Source organism: Schizophyllum commune (assembly GCF_000143185.2).
Source record: "Schizophyllum commune H4-8 unplaced genomic scaffold SCHCOscaffold_1, whole genome shotgun sequence".
In the NCBI taxonomy this organism is placed as follows: domain Eukaryota; kingdom Fungi; phylum Basidiomycota; class Agaricomycetes; order Agaricales; family Schizophyllaceae; genus Schizophyllum; species Schizophyllum commune.
The window spans coordinates 662,251-680,982 of NW_026089538.1; the positions used below are offsets into that span (position 1 = coordinate 662,251).

At 57.9% G+C, this 18,732-nt stretch overlaps 7 protein-coding genes across 7 annotated transcripts; 2 read left to right on the forward strand and 5 right to left on the reverse strand.

The window, feature by feature from the left end:
• On the reverse strand, window positions 1-1,890 carry SCHCODRAFT_02523536 (uncharacterized protein). The gene is made up of 2 exons (XM_050343500.1): window positions 1,768-1,890; window positions 1-1,712 (listed from the first exon to the last, which is right to left on the reverse strand). Exons 1-2 carry the CDS (start codon window positions 1,810-1,812, stop codon window positions 102-104), a joined length of 1,656 nt encoding a protein of 551 aa, XP_050202669.1. The 5' UTR covers window positions 1,813-1,890; the 3' UTR covers window positions 1-101.
• An 82-nt stretch (window positions 1,891-1,972) lies between these two features.
• Window positions 1,973-6,960, reverse strand: SCHCODRAFT_02604668 (uncharacterized protein). Its single transcript, XM_003035378.2, has 3 exons — window positions 5,949-6,960; window positions 2,453-5,894; window positions 1,973-2,397 (listed from the first exon to the last, which is right to left on the reverse strand). The coding sequence occupies exons 1-3, from the start codon at window positions 6,685-6,687 to the stop codon at window positions 2,319-2,321; spliced, it is 4,260 nt and encodes a 1,419-aa protein (XP_003035424.2). The 5' UTR covers window positions 6,688-6,960; the 3' UTR covers window positions 1,973-2,318.
• A 183-nt stretch (window positions 6,961-7,143) lies between these two features.
• On the forward strand, window positions 7,144-9,127 carry SCHCODRAFT_01147006 (uncharacterized protein; the record flags this gene model as incomplete). The annotated part of the gene is made up of 3 exons (XM_003036184.3): window positions 7,144-7,188; window positions 7,245-8,861; window positions 8,915-9,127. 2 exons carry the CDS (start codon window positions 7,144-7,146, stop codon window positions 8,850-8,852), a joined length of 1,653 nt encoding a protein of 550 aa, XP_003036230.1. The 3' UTR covers window positions 8,853-8,861; window positions 8,915-9,127.
• A 139-nt stretch (window positions 9,128-9,266) lies between these two features.
• On the forward strand, window positions 9,267-10,634 carry SCHCODRAFT_02604675 (single hybrid motif-containing protein). The gene is made up of 4 exons (XM_003036183.2): window positions 9,267-9,537; window positions 9,589-9,651; window positions 9,702-10,157; window positions 10,214-10,634. The coding sequence occupies exons 1-4, from the start codon at window positions 9,331-9,333 to the stop codon at window positions 10,427-10,429; spliced, it is 942 nt and encodes a 313-aa protein (XP_003036229.1). The 5' UTR covers window positions 9,267-9,330; the 3' UTR covers window positions 10,430-10,634.
• A 705-nt stretch (window positions 10,635-11,339) lies between these two features.
• SCHCODRAFT_02484286 (uncharacterized protein) lies at window positions 11,340-11,875 on the reverse strand (the record flags this gene model as incomplete). Its single annotated transcript, XM_003035377.2, has 2 exons — window positions 11,340-11,604; window positions 11,661-11,875. The coding sequence occupies 2 exons, from the start codon at window positions 11,873-11,875 to the stop codon at window positions 11,340-11,342; spliced, it is 480 nt and encodes a 159-aa protein (XP_003035423.1).
• A 1,888-nt stretch (window positions 11,876-13,763) lies between these two features.
• SCHCODRAFT_02604681 (uncharacterized protein) lies at window positions 13,764-16,626 on the reverse strand. The gene is made up of 11 exons (XM_050344118.1): window positions 16,137-16,626; window positions 16,030-16,084; window positions 15,898-15,971; window positions 15,808-15,842; window positions 15,459-15,758; window positions 14,916-15,388; window positions 14,658-14,859; window positions 14,493-14,606; window positions 14,222-14,438; window positions 13,999-14,115; window positions 13,764-13,949 (listed from the first exon to the last, which is right to left on the reverse strand). The coding sequence occupies exons 1-10, from the start codon at window positions 16,385-16,387 to the stop codon at window positions 14,034-14,036; spliced, it is 1,803 nt and encodes a 600-aa protein (XP_050202670.1). The 5' UTR covers window positions 16,388-16,626; the 3' UTR covers window positions 13,764-13,949; window positions 13,999-14,033.
• A 105-nt stretch (window positions 16,627-16,731) lies between these two features.
• On the reverse strand, window positions 16,732-18,689 carry SCHCODRAFT_02604683 (uncharacterized protein). The gene is made up of 4 exons (XM_050344119.1): window positions 18,492-18,689; window positions 17,923-18,431; window positions 17,638-17,863; window positions 16,732-17,589 (listed from the first exon to the last, which is right to left on the reverse strand). The coding sequence occupies exons 1-4, from the start codon at window positions 18,645-18,647 to the stop codon at window positions 16,903-16,905; spliced, it is 1,578 nt and encodes a 525-aa protein (XP_050202671.1). The 5' UTR covers window positions 18,648-18,689; the 3' UTR covers window positions 16,732-16,902.
• Window positions 18,690-18,732: the final 43 nt, after the last annotated feature.

The window sequence follows — 18,732 nt, forward strand, 5'->3', positions numbered from 1 at the left end:
TCAGGCTGAAGCCCTCAACAGCTTTTCTGATAATCGATCGAGTAAAGTCCAGCATAAAGGAAAAATAGTAGCACATGAGTACTACGACATACCTCCGTGGCTCAAGGTAGCACCAGCTTGACACTGTCACCCAGTATATCCTGAACGCGCAGGGAAAAGTCAGGGGAAAATGTCTCTTGATCCCGAGGCCACAGCTCGACACGGCGAATGGGCGAGACCCCGGGGCGCGGACGCATGCGCGATTCGACCATCGCAGCAAACTTGTCCACCATGAGATCGGGATCGCATGGCGGGTTTCCTCTCAGCTCGAGGATGCGCAGATCTTTGAGGTAGGGGAGAACAGGCGTTTCTCCGGAGCGGACAATCAACTCATCAACGAGCATCAGAACGCTAAATGCGCAATTATCGAGAACAAGCTCTTCGACCTGCGAGAGGAGACGCCACATCGGCATCAGGGGCAAGCCATCATTGTGTGAGTCGGAGAAATCGCAATCGACGAGAGTCAAGGATGTGATGTTGGACGCGCGCTGTAGGAACGCTACGAACAAGGGCCTCGCACTATGCCAAATGATGCCATGCAATTCGGCGTTGGACAACTTGGGTGCGTCAAGGCTGGTGAGGCAGGTGCTTGTCTGCTTAAAGCTGAGCGTGCGGAGATCATCATGCCGCATGCCGCGCCCAGCAAGCGTATCCCAGAGCATGCCTAGGTGTGTGTTTGGCGGGAATTTCAGAGCCCTTTCGTCAATGTGGAGCTTTATGAGCCGCGGGCAGAGTTGCAAGATCGCGATAAATGCACAAGAAGGTCCTTGTATATGAAGCGTTAGAGCAGTAAGGGAAGACCATGGCAGATGAAGATGGTCTGCCAGCGTCTCGTCGATGACCATGACCAGCTGCAATGTGGTGAGTCGAGTGGCATCCTCGAATGCGCGTATAGGGGACGTCAACGGCAGCGCGCGTCCAGTTTCGTTAGAGTACCGTTTCGGGAGGTATAACTGTAAGGACCTAAGCCTGGGGAATGCGCGTGGTGGAAGAAGGGAGAGTGCAGGAATCAAGTACTGCGCAGGGACCATGATGTACAGAACGCGCAAGCGGTGAGATGGGAATTGAGACTGGTTCCTCATCAACTGGGATACCGCGCGCGAGCAGAGCGCCTTAAGAGCATTTCGTCCACTCAAAAGGTTCCAAGAGGGATGGTCTTTCGGGTCCGCGCAAATTGTATAAGCTAAGGGCAGATCGGACGCGTGCACAGGCCACTGCTCTATGCAAGAATGGGCCTCGGGGTGAGCGAGATTGCGCAACGTCAAAACCAGCCATTGCCACAGAGTAGGCATGTCGTGTACGATCAGGCGCCACCATTTACAGACATGGGTGAGGCGCAACAGAGATTGCATGTGTGGCGGAACAGAGCATTCAAATGCTGGATCCAGAACAGTCGGCTCTACACAGAGGTAGAATATTGCACGGAGGACGTCGACAGGCAGGGCGCGAATAGGCGATGTGGTGGACTTTCGCAAGACATCGCATTGAGCCTCTATCGAGTTGATCTCCTTGAGGATGAGGCCCATGGCCTCATCAAGACGTCTTTTCTCAGCTGTCAAGCTGCGCAGATATGCCTCCCGTTGTAACAGCAACTTGCCGATGGTATCCTCTTGCCTGGAGGACTCCAGAGCAGCATTGTGATGTAGGATGTCATTGACGGATGGGTCATCGGGCTACAGGATTTTCTGTCAGTAAGATAAAAGGGAATTTGGGAAAGTCACTACGCACGAATGGAAGACTGGCGTCAAGCAGGGCTTGAACGGATGGATACATGGCCACTTAAACTGTTATCTATGGTAGCGTTGACCTAGTGAAGGAACTTTGTTGGCCACCACCTTGCCACCACCAGGCCGTAGTGGTCATGATCAAGGAGGGTAGCATCAGTTTTACGCGTGAACTTGCCACAGTCACGCTCAGTCACAACATGCGGGCCCCCTCGTCCATTGACAACGTTGTGCACTCATGCAAGTCGATAAATATCAAGCATTCAGTTCTACCTAAGAATATAGTCAAGACACCGTCATGAAGTAGTACACCTGGGTTTTCCAGCCCGTTCGTAAGCAGCATCGAATCGTAAAAAAAGGTCAGCATGTCGTGCGACTGCCGCAGCCAGTAGTGGCTGGTAGCCGTCAAGGTAAGTAAAGGTATCGCGAGAAGTGTTCGAAATCGTAAGTCATGAAGGTATGTAAACAGCACTTCGAAAGCAACACGGACAGACAGCAAAGACGGACAGGTAGCGCGAGACAGACAAGACTTGGTAATGAAGGAGGAAGAACAGCTCAGCCGACGCTCTTCTGTGGGATCACTACGCTGATCACCCTTGCATTGTTCTTGTCTTCCGCTACAGTCAACTTTTTCCTGCAAAAGATCGTCAGCACGCGCCAAAGCTTCCTGAACCAAGATAACGACGTACTCTTTCAGCCCATTGGTCAACTTGCGCTTGAGAGGCGCGCCCTTGATACCCTTGGGCACCGTCACGGTGAGAACGACATCCTCGCCGCTGTGCACGCTACCCTGATCACTGCGCACGGAAAGCTGCCGCGCGACAAGTGTTGCGACACGCTGCTCCACCTTCCGAAGGCAGTCGACCGCGTTGGCATTGCCGGTGATGTTGAACTCGAGGGCCTTCGGGCCATCCACCACTTGGGTGTCGTTCAACATCTCGTGCACGATACGAGACACGCGGGTTTTGCGCCGGCGCAGAGCTCCCGGAGCCTCTCCCTCCTTCGGCTTGTCCATGTTCAGAGCGTACATGGCCTTTTCCAGGGGCGTGTCGGGGATCTCGGTCTCGTCCTCAATTGGCTCGTCCTCATCCTCGCCCTCTGCAGCCGCGAGCACCTCGTCGATGTTTTGCGGTCGCTTCTCCGGCGTCGTGAGCCCTGAGCCAAAGCCCGAGTTGACCTCCTCGTCCTCGCGCTGCTCCTCTAGCGCGCCGAAGGTGCTGCCCGGATACACGCTCTTCGCGCCCGCACCGCCGCCGACAACGCTTTCTGGCGCAACGCTCGCCTCATCGCCAAAGAAGTTGCCTGGGTAGACGCTCTCCGCCTTGCCACCGCGCACAGCAGGACGTGCATTCTGACCAACGACGCTTTTGGCGCCGCCCCAAGTGCTACCCGGATAGACGCTGCCAACTTCGCTCTCCGCCACGCCGACCTCGGTCTTCGCGCGACCCTCCCAAGTGCTGCCAGGGTACACGCTTCCAACCTCGCTTGGCGCACCACCGACTTCGCTCGGAGCACCATCCCATGTGCTGCCAGGGTACACACTCGCACCTCCGACTGCGCTGGGAGCACCCGGTGCCTGACTCGGCGCCCGGGTCCCAGCCTCCGTCTCCCCGCGACCGAACGAGCTCCCCGGGTAGACGCTGGGAGGCGGGCCCGCGTTCGTCCGCCCTGCGTTGCTTGACGTGCGTTGGCGCGTGCTTTCTGCGCTCCCTCGTCTTTCGGGTTGAGCGGGCTGGGCCGGCTTCTCCGCGGGCTTCGGGGTCCCAGCGAGCGCGCTACCCAAGCGGTCCCAGAGGTTCCCTCTCGAGGTCTTCTGTTGCAGAGGGGGTGGCTGCTGCCGGTAACTGCGTACGGGCGCCATCGAAATCGAGTCATCCGGTGCGAGTGTGTCGTTGTCGTCGTCTTCGCGCTCATAGATAGAAGGGGCGCCCCATGCAGAGCGTGTGTCCTCCACACTTGGTCGCCGAGTAGGCGCAATGGACGGAGGCGCAACGGATGGAGGGAGGGCAACACCTGCAGCAGTGCCTACAGAAGATGCAGGAAGAGGAACACCGGCAGCCGACTGAGCGGGCCGGCCAGCAACAGTCGATGCCCGGGTGCTTTCGACGACCGATTCGGGAAGAGGAACACCTGCGGCTGTAGGCGGAGGCGCATTCGAGGCTGCTGCAGATTGACCACCAGCGGCGGAGGGCGCGTTAGACTTGGCACCAGCAGCAGACTTGCCTCCGACGGCCGACTGAGCTCCGGCATTGGACTTGCCCCCGACAGTGGACTGACCGCCAACATTGGACTGCGCGGGGCCCGCAGTGGACGGCGCCCCACCGACAGTAGACGGCGCACCCGCATTGGACTGCGCGGGCGCCTGCGATCGCGCACCCCAAGCGGAGCCAGCAGTCGAGTTTCCAACCGTCGAAGGCTGGGTCGACTCCTCGTCCACGGTCGACGGTCGACCTCCGATAGCGGAGCGACCACCGAGCACTGAACGTCTGGCCGCATTAGACTGGGTGCCAACACTTGACTGACGACCGACGCTAGACTGGCGACCGACGGTTGATTGAGGGCCGATGGTGGATTGAGGACCGACGGTGGATTGAGAGCCAGCATTGGACTGAGAACCGACATTGGACTGGGCTCCGGCATTCGACTGGGTCGCGGCATTCGACTGCGCGCCGACCTGCGAAGGCGCGGCAGAACGTCCCCCTGCGGTCGACTGCCCGCCGACATTCGACTGCCCGCCCGTGGTCGACGGTGCACGAGACCGCCCGCCAACGTTCGACTGCGCACCAACGTTAGATTGCCCACCCACAGCCGAAGGAGCGCCAGCCTCCGACTTCTCCCGCTGCTGCTGCTGGGTGTCATTCACCCCCGGCACATAGAACCCGCCCACAAATTCATCCAGCGGGTTCGCCAGCGCATACGACGGAGGCGGCGTCCGGTCGTTCGGGTTCTCACGCAGGTGCTGAGGAATGGCAGACACTTCTGACTGCTGTCCGTCCGCTTGCTGCCCATCTTGCTGCCCCTCCGGATCCTGGTCGTAGAACTCCGCATCCCGGACCAGCGACTCCCTGTACTTCTCCTCCGCCTTCTCCTGCTGCTCCAACGCCGCCGCGTCCGCGTAGACCTCGTTGCTAGCAGAGGACGATACCTCCTCGCCCTCGGGCACGCTCCGCATCTGCTTTGCCTCCTCCTTGCTCTTCTTCACAGGCCTCGGCTTCGGCGGCTCCAGGAAGCTCAGGTCGTTCGGGTCTGGCGCCTCGCTGCTCGCAGCGCTGGATGGTGGGCCCTTCTTGCTGTGCTTGCTCGACTTGCTCGAGGTGCCGGAGGAGAACAGGGGCCAGAACCCGCTCGTCGCCGTCGAGAGTGGACGTTCTTCAGGCGGCGCGGGCGCTTCTTGAATGCCGAGGCGGGAGATGCGCTTCGTGCTGTCCAACGAGCCCCGCTTGGCGTGCTCGGGCCGTGGGGAAGCAGACGTGGGTCGGGGCGAGCAGGAGGCAGCACGGTTGGGGACCGCGGGTGCGGGGCTGCTCCTCGCCGGGCGTGGAGGGACCACTTGCACGGGCTTAGTCGGCGATGCCACCCTTGGGGTTGGCGCAGTCGTCGCCGGCGCAGAGAAAGCCTTGACCGAGTGGAACTTCTGGATCACGGGCTTGATCCCGAGCTTCGCGGCGCGCTCAAGAGCGCGCTCCGTCGCAGACGGCCCGCGGTTAGATGCGAGGGCCGGTGGCAGAGACGGGATGTACGGGGCGGGGCTTTCTGTTCGCGGCGGCGTCGGCGGGAAGTGCTCGTCCTCGATCTCCGGGACCTCCGACTCGGGCGGCGCCACCACGTCGGCCGGCGTCTCGAAGTGCGAGGTGGAGGGCGGGGCGATGGATGACGCAGCGGAAGAGGTTGCAGTGGAGAACGCCGGGGTGGTGTGCTCGGGTTGTGTGTAGTACTCCTCCTGCGTGTGATACTCCTCATGCACCGGCTCAAGGGGACTACCAGTGAACATGTCCGGTATGTCGAGCGGCACTTCGGTGTCGTCGGACGAGTCAGAGGCGTAGAGGTCATCGTTGTCATCAGAGGGTTGGTCTGACGTGGGAAGGGAGGGCGGAAGCGGGGGCAAGTTGGAAAGCGTAGGCGACTGGGGGACTGCAGAATGTATATGAGTATTTGTAGCGCGGGACACAAAAAGCATGTACGCACCAGAAGCCTGCGATTCCGTCTCGCTCATGAGACCGCCTGGGAAGTATCCGGGAACTGGGGCGATAGTGCGGCGGGCGGTGTGGTAGGACGATCGTCCGTCGATGTTCTGCGGCGTGGCCGTGGAGGAGGAACTGGTGGATGATGTTGACACGTATGAACGCGATGAGGTCGTCGAGGGCGCATATCCGGTGGTCGTGCTATGCCTCGTGGTAGTGGGTGTTGGCGTGGCATATCCGGTACGCGAGCTCGGCGTCGTCCCAGAGGGCGATATAAGCGTGCTTGCCGTGTCCGTCTCATCGTCCTCCTCAAAACGAACCGTGCCCCCGGTCCGTGAGCGCCGGGTGCTCGAGCGAGCTTTGGGCTTCATGGTAGACAGCACGTCCCAGCGGAGGACGCGGAGGTCGCGCACGAGGCGGCGCCATTTGCGATCGAGGCCGGTGTCGCGGTAGAGGCCTGGGGAGATGTCCGCCACAATCATGCCTATGCCGGTCCAGATGATAACGAGTGCGAGACGGAGGGGGGACTCTGTCACGACGAGGTCGACGAACAAACGAGTGACGAAGCCAATGTACATGTCCGCGCGCCTCGAGCGGCGGGACTTGCGCGTGAAGTAGTAGAGCACGACGCCTTCCCAGAGGCCGATGAGTGCAGAGTGGACGCGGACGTCGCCGCCGCGGGAGAGGAGGGGGATGGAGAGTCGGAGGGTGAGGCCGGTGAGGATCGTGAGTAGGGCTTCCATGATTCTGCTGGACGTCGAGGGGGTCGTTGAGGATGAATGTCGTCCATGGTGAGATAAGATCGAGCTCGTGCGTGACGTGAACGACATCCTCGCCACACTGGTCCACCGTCACGGTCGCGGTTCGGAATGGAGGGTTATCGTGACAGTGACTTTTCGCCGTCACACAGAACAGTGCCGAACACGAGGCAACAATTGATTGACAGCAGACGGCGCAGGTTGAGTCGACGTACGGACAAGTAGAGTCCCAGCCCCTACGATAGCTGGAGCAACGAGATGGTGGGAGGGAGCAAGAAACAGAAAAATTAAGCATTCAACAGTCAAACAATCTGGGTGAACAGAGTGACGTGACAAGCGTACTTCATTGTTCGACATCAACTTGATCTCTGACCACATCCTCTCGAGCGCCTTCACCTGAGATCTGCCATCTCCAGATACCAGCGAAACAGAGCTGATCGCATGTACTCATCCGTCCAAGCTCTGTTGGAAGCCAGCCCATCACTCGTGAGTTGTGGTTCTGGCATAACTCCTGCCGATCTCACTGAGAGGTCACAAACCAGCCTAGCGACTCGTCCCTCCTCGACACTCTGTATTCTAATGCTGCTCTAGCATCTTCACAGCAAAAGGATCTCATCAGCACACTTCTGACTCAAAGAGAGGAACATCTGCGCCGCTTAGCAGTCGAAAAGGCGTGTCTTGATGAGGCACTAGACCTGATCCGCGGGGAGAGAGAAAGGATGGAGGCGCAATGCAACGCTCTGCGGAAAGCCACCGCATCGCCAATCCGCACTCTGCCTGTCGACGCCCTACGTGACATCTTCTCCCTCTCCATAGAACCGACACCCCACTCAGATCCACCTTTCGAGTATTCCGTTCCGCCACACATGCAATCTCTCTTGCGCCTCACACATATCTGTCGCTGGTGGCGCCAGATATTACACGATACGCCAACTCTCTGGCAGCAGCTGATTCTGACGTTGCGCGGTATCGCGAACCCTCAAGCCCAATCTTGCATAGAGCAATGGCCTGTGCATGCGTCCAATCTGCCCCTGTCATACACCATATGGGCAGATCCTAGCTATAGTCAGCGCCACGCTTGGGAGGCCTTGAACGAGGATGCGAGGGAGACGCTCTGCTTGCGCGCGGTATCCGGAATGATGAGAAGCGGCCTCCAATTTCCATCCCGTCGTGTCAAAGACCTGCGTCTTGCGCTGCATGCGCGCCATGTGGTGCCTGCGCTCTCCTCCCTCGGTCCGCTCGCATTCTCTAGTCTCGAATCATTGCAGCTGCATTTTCTTCCAGAGCGGACGGACGATGGGGAAGTGCGACCCACCGTCTCCAATATATACACTTTCGAGGATGCCATCAATTTGTCCAGCCTTCATCTGACGGCGGTCGTTGACAACACGTTTGGGCAGCACCTTCGTCTACGGTGGTCTGCCTTGACCGACTTGACGCTCAGGCTAGGCGGACCCTCAGACGCATTCATCGCAATTCTGAAGCTCTGTCCCGGTCTTAGAACCCTCCACATCGATGAAGGGGGGCTGAAGGCGCCGTTAAACATGTTTTTGTACCAGCTTTGGGATGCACTCGCGACACCTCTATTGATGGACCACCTTCGCGTGCTTCGTTTCGAGAGAAGGAGCACCTGCCTGACCAGCCTTAATACACCCAACCTCTCTACCGCGGAATTCCAAGGCTTGTATTGGCAATCCGCACGGCCCTTGTTCTCGGCGTTCCTACAGCGCGCACCCAACATCACCTTTTTGACCTTCGCCGCATGCGATTTCTGCGTTTCAGATGCAGAGGGTGCATCCATGAGGCCATTACTTCGACTTCTACCTCAAGTCGAACTGCTTGTGTTTGACGACTGTAGCCTGAACGTCCTACGCCTATTCGACGATCTAACTGTCCGTTCCCGGGATACACTTGTTCTGCCTTGCTTACAGAGATTGCACTTGATCAAGCTGTCACCGGCTGGTGCACGCAAATACGACGCCATAGTGGACACGTTCGTAGCAATGATTGATTCGCGCGCGCATCTACCCTCGGTCTCGCCCATTCAGCGCATCGAGCTGTGGCCTCGGACTAATAGGGTATTCCCTCCTGACTTCGTGTCACGCGTGCGAGGCTTGCTCGTTGGCGATGTTGAGCTGATACTGCCATGAGCCGCTCGGGTGGGTTTCGCCTCATATAAGTTGCCCTCCCTAGTTGACCATTTTTTCTCCAGATTCTGCCCTCTTGTTCCGCATTGACCATGCACTCACGAGCACAGTACGAGTATCTCCCCAACTTCGTGATTGTATATCGATCTATCATAGGGATAAACCACTATCACTATACATGGCCGTTGACGTCCTATCCTCCTGCATCCTTATTACCCAGTCGTAAAGTGGACATGCGTCACCGTGGCAGTATAGATACCTCTCATCATTCGCTTGCAGCGCCAATATCAGGCCCATGAGAATCTGGCGCGACAATATCCAGATATCGCTTCACGAGACTTGCCCATACAGTGGCTGAACCAGTTCGAGCTCGAGTTCAACTTCAACCGTGACATCAGTAGTCGTCACAACCACGTGGAGCGCGCCCCAAAGCCGTAGGCGGCGGCTTGTCCCGAATTCCAACCGCCCTCTCGTCGTCGAAATGTCCAGCCTGCGCCTGAGTGCCTCCGCCCGCGCAGCGACCAGCGCACTCGCTGCGCGCCGCGCGCTGCACCACAGTGCGGTGCGCGCGGCGATCACAAGTTTCCGCATGCCGGCTATGTCCCCCACCATGACCGAGGGCGGCGTCCACTCGTGGAAGGTCAAGGAGGGCGACTCGTTCTCTGCTGGGGACGTGTTGCTGGAGATTGTGCGTTGTGGTACTGCTTTGGAAGTGGAATAGGAAATTGACGCTCTGTAGGAAACCGACAAGGCAACGATCGACGTTGAGGCGCAGGAGGATGGAATCATGGGCAAGATCATCGTGCGCTAACATACCGACTTCCTCATGAACCTCACTGAGTTGTTTAATAGGTCGACGACGGTGCCAAGGGTATCCCCGTCGGCAAGGTCATTGCACTCCTCGCTGAAGAGGGCGACGACATCTCCAACCTCGAACCACCTAAGGAGGACGACGCGCCTGCACCTAAGAAGGAGGAACCTTCAGCCAAGTCCTCCTCCGCATCCCCTGCCCCTCCCCCCTCCGCCTCTCCCTCTGCAACCGCGCCAGCTGAGCCCAAGGCTGACGCGCACGATTACCACCCGCCAGCGCACGACCGCCCGCTCTTCCCCTCCGTGCACCGCTTACTTGCCGAGAACAACATCACAGACCTCTCGAAGATTACGGGTACGGGGAAGCGCGGGATGATTACCAAGGGTGATATCCTTACCTTCCTGGGTCTCGCGTCTGGCCCCCTCGGCACCTTCACCCCGCCGGAGTCGCCTATACCACAGAAGATCCCCGCGGCTGGCAAGGAGGCGCTGCAGAAGGTGTGTCCTACATTCATGATGGAATGTGTTTGAATACTAACCTATCTTCCTCTCAGCCCCTCGACGGTGCAGAAATCCGCCGGCTCATTGTTTCCACCATGCTGCAGTCCTCGATTAAGGCTCGTCAAGCTGCCGTCCCCACCCCAGTCGCCGATTTCGACTCTGTCATTGCGGACTACCTGCCCTCAAAGCCTGCCCCTGCAGCAACAACCTCGACACCCGCACCGCCAAAAGCCAAGAAGGTCGACGATTTCTTGGAGGGTTTGATCTGAGTAGGAAAGAAGCTTGGACGCAATCGAAGCTCCATAGGATCCTTGCCACCCCCTTCCATCTTACCTTAGAGGTCGCCCGTGTGCGTATGTGCTATCTGGTCTCCACTGTCCTCTCGTGCCGATGATGTTAGCATTAGAGCCCGATCGTAGAGCTTGGCAATAATATGACTATCCCTTCTATAAGGAAGAAGGGACTTTTACTGAATGGGCGATCCGCTTTGACAAAACCTCTAAACCTCACCATTGGACGACGCTCAGACTATACCTTTCTGGCTCTGACTCGGAGAACCCGCGTGCCCTTCTCCTTTCAACCAGCGCGTCATGCCTATATGGGTCCCGTGCAGGGCTACGCTGGCGAGCGCCACTTAGGTTGAAGTCACATTTCCTTCTTACTCTGAGCGTGCAGTCAAGGCCGACTTTACGCGACGCAGACGCGGTGTAATACCATTTCTACTTAATAGACATCAGCTGAAGAAGCACTCAAAATGCGTAAAATTGTGCTGAAGTCCAACAAGGAAGAGCATAGTGGGTTGACATGAGACGTGCGCATCGGAGAACGATGTAAGGGGGATGGGGATCGGAATATCGATGGCGAACCTTGGCGCGAGAATGGGATGGAAATATAATGAAAAAGCCTTAAATGTTGTACACAGATAGATGAGCGGAGAGCCGTGACTCACGGGCCATAGCTCGACTCGCACTGATTGCTCTAGGCGGAAGTACCTCTCAATCAACGATGACAATGTACCTACTACTGTCCAGCAACCAGTTTGCTTTGCCAGAGACGCTCACTTGCCCCCGGGAAACATCGCACGGGTCCATCCCGCTAGTAGTATACACCCGGAAACTATGACCTCAGCTCTTGAGAAAACCTCTAACACTTTCAACCCTCCTTCTGAGTTTCCTTCGTCTAGACTCGCTGCTTCTTCGACCAATTCCCGCAATGGAAGCATTTGAGGACGTCCTCATTCTCGAGCCACCGAAGCTCGTGCCCTTCCTTCTCGTCTTTCACCGCGCGCCCAAAGTCGATGATCCGGAAGCTCGGCTCGTCCATTGTACGCTCGTCGGGCGGGAGGTACAACGGGCCCTTCTGCACAACGGTGTTGCGATAGGCGACAGACCCGTGGACCCACCCCGCTTCGTGCAGTCGCAGGTACATGTCCGCGCATTCTTGCCTGTCCAAATGATCAGCAATGCTCTCCTCTCAATCATGAACTCCTGACACCCTCACCTCTCATCCTCACTCGCATCCAGCCTCTTATCCGTCACCTGGTCCCCGCAGTCCTCGACCAGCAAGATCGGGCTCAAGTACTGTCCCTTCGCCTCCCCCGCCTCCGGCACATAGTACCCGAAGCACTGCGGCAGGACCGCACCCAAAGGCGTCGGCGCGCGCAGCGGCTTCCGGATATTATACCCGCTCCAGTGTTCCGACAGATGCTTCGGCATCCCTTCGTAGGCCTTCGCCTCGCTCGCCAGGTGCGGATCCCCGCGGTGCGAGAGCTTCGCGGCGACGCGGACGCGCGCGATGGGTACTGCGTCGCCCCTTCGTCCATGTGGGCATACGGGATTGCGAACCGGGTCCAGCGGTTCCACCTTCGTCTTGATCTCGAACTTGTTGCGCTCGACCTTGTAGCTCCTGTCCTTGCGCGGCGGGTACTTGACGATGATTTCCTCTGTCCCCGCCACGATCTCAGCGCGCGGCGCGGGCTGCGGCTCGTAGTCCGGTCGCAGGTTGACAGCGTGCCACGCGCGCGCCATCTTAAACCGACCGCCACACACGACGTTGCGCGGCAAGCGCGCAGGTTCGCCCGACTTCAGCGCCTCGACGAACTCGGAGACCTTGGCCTTCAGGATATCTTCCCAGCTCGCGCCGGAGTTGGCCCTCTCGTGGGAGCTGGGCGCCTTGGGCAACTGTTCGCCCGCAGAACGGAATTCCCAACTATCCTTGATTGGGTGTTGGATGCCGATGACATCCATGCAATCCCAGCTCTTCCACTGTTCCTCCAGGACACAGCGGTCGCAGAGCTCGGGCCGCGAGATGAGCGTGCGGGGGACCTCCAGCTCCGCCTCGAACACGGACGAATGGTTGCCCTCGCCCTTCTTGTGCGTCGGGTCGAGGTAGAGGTGCGCGACCTTGTTTTCCGCGTGCTTGTCGAGCGAGTCGGAGGGGGAGGTGGCGTGGATTGGTGGCGGTACGTAGCCTGCGCCGTCTTCGTGCCCGACGATGAGGCATGAGACTTGGTTGTCCGTGTCCGCGGATTTGCTGGTGTGTCTGAGGCGGTACTTGCGCACTTTGTCTTTCTTCTGGGTCCAGTCGCCTTGATGCTTGTCGTTGATGTAGTCGATAGAGAGGGTGTTCCAGGGGTCGTGGACAATCAGTACCTGCGGTAGCATACGCAGTGGGGCCTCCAGTTTGGGACTCGGCTTCTCGGTAGAAAAAGGCAGTGCTGGTCTGTGAGACTCGAGGTCAACCAGTGCTTTGCGTCCCTAATAAGCGCGTAAGCCCACTTCTGGTGAGGAGCAAAGCACAAAGGAGATACACTCACCAAGTCGTACTGTGCGATTCTTGCCTTGACAAACTCTCGTTCTTCCTTTGTTGCTGGTTCTCGGCCTTCCTCCGCAGCGAGCAGCAGCTTGTTGACATCGTAGACCTCGATCTGTTCCGGGTCAGGCTCGTCCATGGCTTGCTCGATCTCGCGGCGGGCCCAGTCCGGATACTCGCCACCAACGCTCTTCGCCCACGCCCCCGTCCGACTCAACGTGCCCATCGCCGACATCAAGATGCCCGGCATCGCGATCTCATATGCGTAGAAGCTGTGCAGCGACGCGCCCCACAGCGGCCACCCGTTCGCGGCTTCTTTGCCTTTCGGGCCATCGTAGATCGTCGGCCACTTGATGTCCTCGGGGTCAGGGTAGACAGGCCACTTGTAGGGCACGATGCGTCGCTTGTAGGAGGCTTTTGGCAGCTTCGTCGGGTCGACGGAGGGATTGACGACGTCCTCCCAGGATAGAAGTCTGGCGTGAAAGCGACAGATCTTGTCGAGGATGGGATCCGCGCGAATACGCCGCAGACGCGCCTCTTCAGCTTTGGCGTCGTCAGTGGCAGTCGAGACAGGCTGCGGTGGCGGCGCCGGCGCGAAATCTGGGCTCTGATCCATGTTCGCGTCGAAGGACATGATGGAGGGAAGATGCAAGTCAGGAATGCCGCAAGCGCCTTATATACGCGTGGACCCTGGCCAGCCGTTTATGACAACCATTGTCTTTGACCCGTGGCCATCACGGGGTTAGCACGGCCATTGTTCATTTATGACAGTCCGGAGCCGACGGAGATGACGTCAACCACGGTCAGCGCCAAAACTTGCCATATATAGTATGTTTCGTTAGCCTCGAAGCCAACGCACTGCTGCGACAAAGGCCGCTAGTCCCTGTCCGCCATGACAGAAGAACGAGAACGAGAAGCCCAGACTCCTTCAATCGATGGATGAATGATTGACATCAGTAGGTATGTACGTGTTCTGACCTGTGACATTGATATGAACGCCGCACGAAAATTCGAACAAGCCACTCACATAACTTAAGCGCCATAAATATGTGAAAGGGATAACTAATGTGATCTTCGAGTAGACCTGGACCCTGCATGAGCAAAGAAACTCAAAGGCTCTGCGGGCGGCGTGGCATTGTATGTCCTGTTGAGTTAAGGTAAGCACTTGTGAATATGATGCACAAAGCGAAACCATTCAGGGTTGGTGCCACGCATACAAAGAGTGGCATGGCATGCAAGGAAACACTCACAAATACTGGTCAGCGAAGCCATCCGGCAGCGGCGGAAGCTCCTCCATCCCAATCAGCAGCACCGTGCCCATGCCCATCGTGAAATGAGGCTGAATGTGACAATGAAGCATGAACGCTCCCGGGACATCCGCGCGAAGGCGGAACACGGTCCACCCAGCGACCTGCCCCTGAGGGATCGTCGTGTTGGAGTAGGCCATGCCTTCGGGGCCGGCGTAGACTAGATTTGGAAGTGAGCAAAGTGGGATAAGGTAGCCATAGAGAATGCTCGCACCCATCACAGTATCCCGCTTGATTGGCGCGGTCATGTTCTTGCGGGCCGCCACGTACGCTTCCTGCGAGAACTCGCCGAGGCCGTAGGCCATGACATACGGGTGCTTGCCGTGGACTGGTGTACGCCGTCAGCAAAGCAACCTCACGATGAGTAAGGCAAACGCACTATGCCACGGATGCGCCTCGAGCGTGCCGGTCGGGCTCGCGACGTTGAGAAACACAATGTCGACAACCTCGCCCGCGCGGATGGGCATCGAATGCGTGGTGTTGTCATACCCGTCGTTAGCGAGAGCGGCATCGTAGTCGATGTTGAGTCCGCCTTCGTATGCTTGGATGAGGTAGGGCACTGAGGGCATGTCCTCTGTGTACTGATACCTGGCATCAGCAATTGGGAAACGAGACTTATAACGACGCCGATACGCACCATATACCCATGTGTCTGCCAAAACGTCTTCTGGTGCGCCTTATCCCCCGAGTTCAACTGCGTCCCATCGACCAAGATGACGCGCGAAACCTCGCTATCCTCCGGCGGAGCCTGCGTCGAGTCCAACGGCGTCAACTCATTCATGACCCAAAACGGTGCCTCGGCCGGCAAAGGTATCGTCTTGTTCAGCTGCGGGACCTTCGCATTCGGGTCAGCGCCCTCCGCCAGTAGGTCGTCCACCTTGTACTCCAAGATCCATCCCCCATAGCTCCGCGTCGTGCGCCACCGGGACTCCAGGTTCGCCCAGAAGCGCGTCTTGCCGAGCGCGCGGAGCTCGTCGACGCTTTTGGTGTGGAGGAGGAAGGAGTAGCGCTGGCCGGAGGCGACCTCGAGGAAGGAGGCGTTATGCTTGTTGACGTAGTCGCCGTCGACTTCGATGAGCTCGAAGCCGGGGTGGTCCTCGAGGGCCATGTCTGAGAGGGAAGGTGAGCGAGCGATGAGCGATGTGGGTGTGAGGGCGAGGGAAGAGGGAAGGAGGCTCACACAAGAACGAAAGCGCCGTTGCCCCAATCACTCGGATTCGATACGTCCTGTCGGGCTCGACGCTGATCACCTCGGTGTGGCAGCCGGACTTGCATGTCTTGACTGCAGGATCGCATTCTCCGTACGCGTTGCCATTGACAGTAAGCGCTTGGGGGTCGTTCGTCCATTGGAATGGGGCTGCGAGCAGCCCGGAGGAGAGGTTGTAGTCCGACTTGTAGTAGAAGTCGCCGAGGACTACCAGCCGCTCGTCGTCGTACTCGAATGGGGGTGCCTCCTTGTCCTCGACGATGAGCGCGCCGTCTGTGTGGTGGTTGAGAAAGAGGATTGCGACCGAACGAAGGGGACGCACATGCAGTCACCACTGAGAACCCGACATGGGTATGGCTGGTAGGTCGAAGCGCTCAGCAAACTGTCAGCAAGTTGTGATCGTAGCACGCACTACATGTACGTTCCGGCCGAGCCAGGATCTAGCTTGAACTCGTAGTCGAAGTAACCGCCAGGTGCGATCGGCCACTATTCAACGAGCCCGTCTATGAGCAAGATTTCGGGGGAACGTTAAGGCATTGCTCACTTGACTAGTCGCAGGCGTCCCGTCTGCAAATGGAGATCCATACTGCGAAATTCCACTGTAGGTCATGTAAGCGCTCGCGATCTCCGTTCCCGACGCAATATACGCACTGCCAGTGAAGCGTCGTATTCTCCGCCTCCATGTCATTGTAGACGCGTATCCAGACGCTCTCATCGCTTTCCCTCACGCGCAAAGTCGGGCCCGGAGACGTCCCATTGATCGTCACCGACTGTCGCTCAGTGCAGTCCGCGGCCACTGTCGCGTTGTTGATGCGCAGGATGTGATCCGGCGCCCAAGCAGCGACCAGCGGCTGCATCGCCAGCAGCGCTGCCATAGTCGAAAGAGTGGAAGGCGCCCACATCTCGGGCTGGCCAGCGACGGCGAGGGAGGGTATACTACTCGGGGTCCGGGAGTAAGAAAGCTGCGAGCGGGCGCTCAGACACGCGCACGTTGTGGCGCTGGCTTATGAGCAGCGTTTCCCATCTGCCGAGGTCGGTGGGCGGTGTTTTGTGGGTGAGGGTATTGCCCATATCATGTTGCGAGGGTGGGGGCCTTGTTTCCGATGGCTAATTATGACATTGAAGAGCGCTGCTATCTGACGAGCGCGCGCAATTCAAGTCGGGTTCAATGGTGCATCAACGGAAGATCAGAAGGACGACGGCTTCAGACGAGCGGACCCACCAAACACAACAGCAACACATAACACCTGGCCATAGTTTGACTCGGGCAAGTCCTGACAATCCATCGTCTCGTATGCGACCTTGATGAGGACAGAGGAATCCAGAGAGCATACCATATCTGATAGCAGCTGTAAGACGACGACGCGCAATGACAGAGACAAGACGAGCTGGATCGTGATACAAGCTCGTAGTAAACCTATTCCGTCCTATTCAAGCAAGGAACATAATCGAAGACGGATACATACGAGCCAACGATGGTGCACAGTCGCCCAGAGATAGGGCAAAAGTCGAAGGTATCCCATTCCCTCCAACCACAATCCTCAGCGCCCAGCAGCCGCTTTGTTGCCTCAAACCGGTCCTCGTAAGGGGCGTCGTCCCCTCCTTTGCTGGCTATATGAACGTATATCGCAGAACTTTTGCCCGCCTCCCCAGCTCCGATTTTCATTACTCCCGTCACTATGCCGTCGTCGCATACCCGAAGATCGCGCAGGTATTTCATTCTGTACCGGCGCTGAATCGAGTGCTCGCCGATGTTGAACTCAGCGATCTTGAAGACGGCTGCTCGAGCACTCGACAGCTTTGGTGATACCTTCTCCACCACGTAGCGCGTCAGTTGGCCAGTATCGGAGCGAACTTCGATGAGGCAGAGATCATTGTCTAGAAAACAGGTGGCGTGCTCGTAACAATCGTGAGGGAGGTGCAACGCAAGGCTTGGAGAAACGATGGCAACGTTGAAATGCGAGAACTGAAGCTGCGGCTTGGGCGCCAGCGATGCGGGTGTTGGGTCTATTGCAAGCGAGGGACTGAGTGTCGGGAGAGAATACACCTCGAGGGTCTCATACTCAGAGCCGCTGCCGACGAGGGTGCCATGTATGAGCGCCATCTGTCCTTCGATAAGTTATTGCCAATCCAAGTAATCAAAAGAACTGACTGGACTCGAAAGACCGGCAAAACTGGCCATGCTATGGTTCTTGTAATCCCACACAACAGTGAGATCACCTACGGCTACTGCTAGGCAATCTTGCTGGGCCGTCAAGTTCCCGACTTCGACTCCAGATGCCGATCTTATGTCGAGGCGGGCAATCACGGAACCCTGAGGGTGGCAGAGAATGTCGGATACCTCGTGAACGATGACCTCGGGTCCGCCAGAGTTTGCTCTATTCGAGTAATTTCGTTGGCGACTGGGTCGACGTATGCATGAAGGAAATGGACCTACACAAAGCTATCCCCATTAAGGACGAAGAACAGTCGAAGGTTCCCATTGCCCTGATCCCACACCAGGTGCTCCAGGGTACAGACTCGCGTAGGCCCAGCCCCAATGGTCTTCTTGTGCAAGATGTAGATCGGGCTGCGGCGGATGACGGCCTCCGTGCGCCAGCCGAGGTCCATGATGAGGACTGTTTCGAGCCTCTCGACTACGAGATATCTCCCGCCAGGAAGCAGTCTAATGCTCCGGACAACGGGTTTGTCGCCCTCCTGCTTGATGTAGAAGGCGCGTCGGTGCACAGGTTCAGGGTGCGGTACGGGAGCAAGGAAGCTCTGCCCGAAGCGGAGAAGGATACGAGTGAGCTTCTGAGGACACGACGCAGCGCTCTCGAGATCCGCGGTCGACATCTTGTCGATGGGGAAGGTCAAAGGATGAACACCATTGTCTGCTACGACGACTCGGAGCGCGTGCATCCAAACAGCCCTGTTGAGGCTGGGCCCTTTGAGGCGTCGAGAGGTCTATCAAAATACAGTACTTGCTCGAATGAAAAACCCTTGACTCGAAGCAGAATAACGCACCTGGCGCAGCGCCACAATGTCCAGGGGCTTCAGATAGCGCATAATGTTGATCCAGACATCGTCCGGGAGCTCGAGCTTGCTGGAGCGACGCCGACCATCTCCCTGAAGCTCATGCAGAGGTAGCAGCTGTCGTTCGTCTCCGCCGAGGTCGGGCATGACGTCCACGCAAAGTGCACTAGCGCGCTCTCAAGGTTTTGTACAAGTCGACATATGCGACACTGGCAATCGCGTGTCCTAGTCT